Source organism: Sphaeroforma arctica (genome assembly GCF_001186125.1).
Source record: "Sphaeroforma arctica JP610 unplaced genomic scaffold supercont1.1506, whole genome shotgun sequence".
Classification (NCBI taxonomy): domain Eukaryota; class Ichthyosporea; order Ichthyophonida; genus Sphaeroforma; species Sphaeroforma arctica.
This window is the reverse complement of record NW_014039052.1, coordinates 3,164-7,327: the sequence shown is the minus strand read 5'-3', so window position 1 is coordinate 7,327 and position 4,164 is coordinate 3,164. Positions and strand designations below refer to the sequence as shown.

Sequence of the window (4,164 nt, the reverse complement as noted above, 5' to 3'; positions counted from 1 at the left end):
TTAATAAATACATAACTATATAGTGTGTACGTTTATGTGTATACATACGTACGTATATGTAGACATGCACACACACGACACAACACACACACACACACATATATATATATATATATATATATATATATTAACGAGTATTAATGTACTAATGATAATGTTATAAGCTTTAGTATAAATAATATCTGTTACATATGCGACAACAGCTCCACCTTACCGTTTAAAACATATATTAACGGCTTTTAATCTCTTAGTCGAATGAATATATCATAGTATCCTTATCGTGCCAAGTCAAGCAATACACCTTGCTATTCGTTCACACTTGTGGACACGTACCTTGAAACTAGGGATATCACCCGCCACTATTTTACAGAAGATACAGCTTGACATGGTTACGTGTCGACGCAAAGACAAACTTTTGTGATACTATTCAATATGCTGTTTGATGTTTGATTTTTAGACATGGACAAGATATAAATAAAATCACCACTGCTAAAACACGCGAGTCCGACGGCCCGCATAGTAAGTATGTATTTCACATAAAATAACAGTCTGTTGAAAATTGAACACAGAAGGATATAGGCCTATAAATAGCCGCCTTCTAAATAGTACACTGACTACACTATATGAGAAGACTATGTAAATAAATACAAAAAAAACCCCGATATCTAGTTCTCTACTGATAGTCTGATACTGACTACTACATAATACATAATCACGCGCGGAGAGAAAGAAGAGAAGAACAAAAATATGACTAATAAGTAAATAAATAACGTCCACAGACTCCACAGTCCACATCCTCGGAGAACTCGGAAGCAAAACCATACATCACATAATTTCGAAAAAATATGAAGGGCGAAAATAGCCGTAATTATTTAAAGAAATACGTAATATGACCCAATTCCGGATTTCATAAATTAATAAATATAGGTCGAAGACAAATTGAATTTTGGAAATTTTTAGAGCTTAATTAAGAATTTTGTAAGATTAAGAAATCACGCAGTTCTTAATAAGAAATAATAATTAAGAAGTCAACATACCTTAAATAAGGAATATGAAATGAATTAAGAAGTCAACATACCTTAAATAAGGAATATGGAATGAATTAAGAAGTCAACATACTTTAAATAAGGAATATGGAATGAATTAAGAAGTCAACATACTTTGAATAAGGAAAATGTAATGAATAAAGAAGTCAACATACCTTAAATAAGGAATATGGAATGAATTAAGAAGTCAACATACTTTAAATAAGGAATATGGAATGAATTAAGAAGTCAACATACTTTGAATAAGGAAAATGGAATGAATTAAGAAGTCAACATACCTTAAATAAGGAATATGGAATGAATTAAGAAGTCAACATACTTTGAATAAGGAATATGGAATAACGGGATAATCCCGTAATATGAAGAACAAGACATTTCTTGATTATGAAGAACGAGACATTTCTTGATTATGAAGTCGATTAAGAAGTCATTATCTACTCACCACTGTTATTTTCCTAAGTGGCTCACGCGGACTCACGCCCCACAGGGCCCGGTCTTTGCGTTTCTTACATAAGTTTCTTATTGAAAACAAAATTTAAGACTCAAATAGCAAATAAAAGTAACCGTGTGGGAGTCTCTGGAAGATGAGTTAATGCATTCGGGATGGCGAGTAGTGAGGCAGATACACCGGTTAGTGGCCTTAGGGCAACAATACTGAAGGCGATCGTGGAAAAGACAAGGATCTTGAAGAGGGCAAGGCTACGGCAGGGGGCGAAGCTCCTGAAGAGGACGAGGCTCCTGAAGGGGAAGAGATCAAAGTGGTGGCAATTAAGGGCAAAAAAAGAGCCAAAAGAGTTCAAACCAGCATCTATGATTGCACAAAGTTATACAGAAGTTTAAAAATAGAAGTAAAACTTGATTTTGTAGCTGAACACTTTACGGCGGACAAATCAATCCAGAAAAATTGGCGTCTTGTAACTATTGCGGTAATGGTAAACTTTACGCAGGGAATAGAAAGAAAGCAAGCAACGCCTTGATCCACTATGAAGGCACTCATGGGAATGTGTAGTATGACGACTTGAGCAATTTTGTTGCAAATATAGTAGAAAAGCGAAACAAGACTTCGGGGCGCCAACAGAGCCTTACGGCATTCTGGGCTACCGAATCGACTGCCTCAAGTCAAATACAATACGTCTAAGAAACTTGCCGGCCTACATTGGGCTCGTTGTGTGGCTTCATACGATCTTCCTTTCACCTTAGGGTGGAAGGATCATTTAAGAAAATGGTTGGCTGCTGCAGTCGCAGTACCAACCACTGCACACTCCAGTTACAACCCTGATGTTCCGTAAACCCTTAGAAAGTATCTAACAATATTAGAGAAATCTATTAGAGACGTAGTATTGAACAAATGGAGAGACGCTCTATGACATTACAAACCACCTTTTGCTAGTCTAGAGAATGATCTAGGGAAAGATGCTACCGGCACTAATTACCTCGGTAGCATCTTACATTGGTATGAACCTGACCCTGTTGGATCGCAACCTATCAAAATATCGGCAGTCTTAGGGTTGAAAGAGGTGGTAGGTTCTCATTCGGCCATAAACCTTACAGAATGGTAGGTGCAAGCTCTTCGAGAATGGGGGATTCTAAGAACAATGCCTGACACTCATTTTAGAATTGGTGTCGTAGGTGAGAATGATTCTGTAGGGCTGCATCCTAAACAGGTGATTCATAGCGCGACGCCTGATAATGCTGTGAATCTTCAAGCAGCAATGAATCTCACATCGTGCTCATAGCATTGCCCTCGTAATGAAGAAGGCATGTGGGGGAGCCTTGATTACTGCGACGGATAAGATGCGTGTTGTATTAAATGATAAGCAGAAGGGCTTGTATAAGCACAAACTCAAGAAACAGCACAATATACTGGAAGCTCTTATAGGTGCAGAAAACGAGAAGACGATGCAAAGTATTGTGGCACCGAAACGACAGCAAACCAATATCAAACATGATATAATTTGTGCCCATCAAGCTGCGTACTTTAATAAGAGTATGGCAGGGGCCGATAAACTCGTGAAAGCTCAGGAGATGTTAATATACGACAATATAGCTAAAACTATAGAAATGGCGGTGTCCGATGGTCTGGTGTGTATGAAATGATCGGGCGTAATGACTATCTTTGTACAGCAATCATGAAGCTAATCGAAGATACGAAGGGAGATGATAAACATACTAGAATACGGGGTGATGAAGACGGGAGGATACAAAAAGAAAAATTCAAAGCAACCAGGAATCTACGTGAATTCGGAGGGAATGGATAGGGTGCACTCGGCTACTGATGTCGTGTCAGATGAAAATACTGAGTGCGAAAGACTGCCTCGCAGACTCATACGAACATATATTAGATTGTAAGCTATTACTTGGTGCTGATGTAAAGATCGCTGTCAAAAAAAGTTCGGGACCTAATCTAGATACTGAAGAGACTGAAGAAAGAGAGCTTACCAAAGAAATCCAGGGCTATCGAATTCGTATGAGGGAAGCCATGACTCACTACTTCCCTAAAAAAACCTGATATTGAGACCCTCGTCAACTATTACTTGCACTCTCTACATAAGGATTTGGAATCCCTGAGCATGTCTACAGAAGCACAAGTATCGGATATCCTGGAAGCTAAGAAAGAAGTATCAAAGAGATGTCTGACAATATTAGAGTCGGAATTAGTACTATCTGAGTACCTTGAGTATCTTAAAGGAAAGGTATCGTCTTGCACATCTTCAGGTGAATTGTCAACACCCATCGATAGCAACAAGCGAACCACTGATCAACAAATGGCGAGTGCTGTAGAATTGCTTGACCACGATGAGCTAGATATCGATCAATTATCACCTGTAAGTAAACGCAAACGAATCCGGTTTGAAAGACGGCAGGAAGCTATTGCTGATAAGGATGGGAATACTTCTGGTTCGACAAATGATAAATCTGCTATGAAGGCTAACGTCAGACGAGAACTAGAGACATGGGGGAGTCCTACTTGTCTGATTCCTAAGACAATCCTCGTGCAAAAGGGTAGAGGTCGTGCGACCAAAACCGAGAAACAGGAAGTACACCCAATTCGTCAGGCATTAGAATACTGGGCTGGACTAAAGGATCGATTGCCCACTCTATACTTGGTTGCACTAGG

The 4,164-nt window shown here is 38.9% G+C and overlaps 2 protein-coding genes across 2 annotated transcripts; both read left to right on the top strand.

The window, feature by feature from the left end:
- Positions 1-2,795: 2,795 nt before the first annotated feature.
- On the top strand, positions 2,796-3,304 carry SARC_11051 (hypothetical protein; the record flags this gene model as incomplete). Its single annotated transcript, XM_014294877.1, has 2 exons — positions 2,796-3,128; positions 3,182-3,304. The coding sequence occupies 2 exons, from the start codon at positions 2,796-2,798 to the stop codon at positions 3,302-3,304; spliced, it is 456 nt and encodes a 151-aa protein (XP_014150352.1).
- Positions 3,305-3,616: 312 nt separating this feature from the next.
- Positions 3,617-4,127, top strand: SARC_11050 (hypothetical protein; the record flags this gene model as incomplete). Its single annotated transcript, XM_014294876.1, has 2 exons — positions 3,617-4,084; positions 4,110-4,127. The coding sequence occupies 2 exons, from the start codon at positions 3,617-3,619 to the stop codon at positions 4,125-4,127; spliced, it is 486 nt and encodes a 161-aa protein (XP_014150351.1).
- Positions 4,128-4,164: the final 37 nt, after the last annotated feature.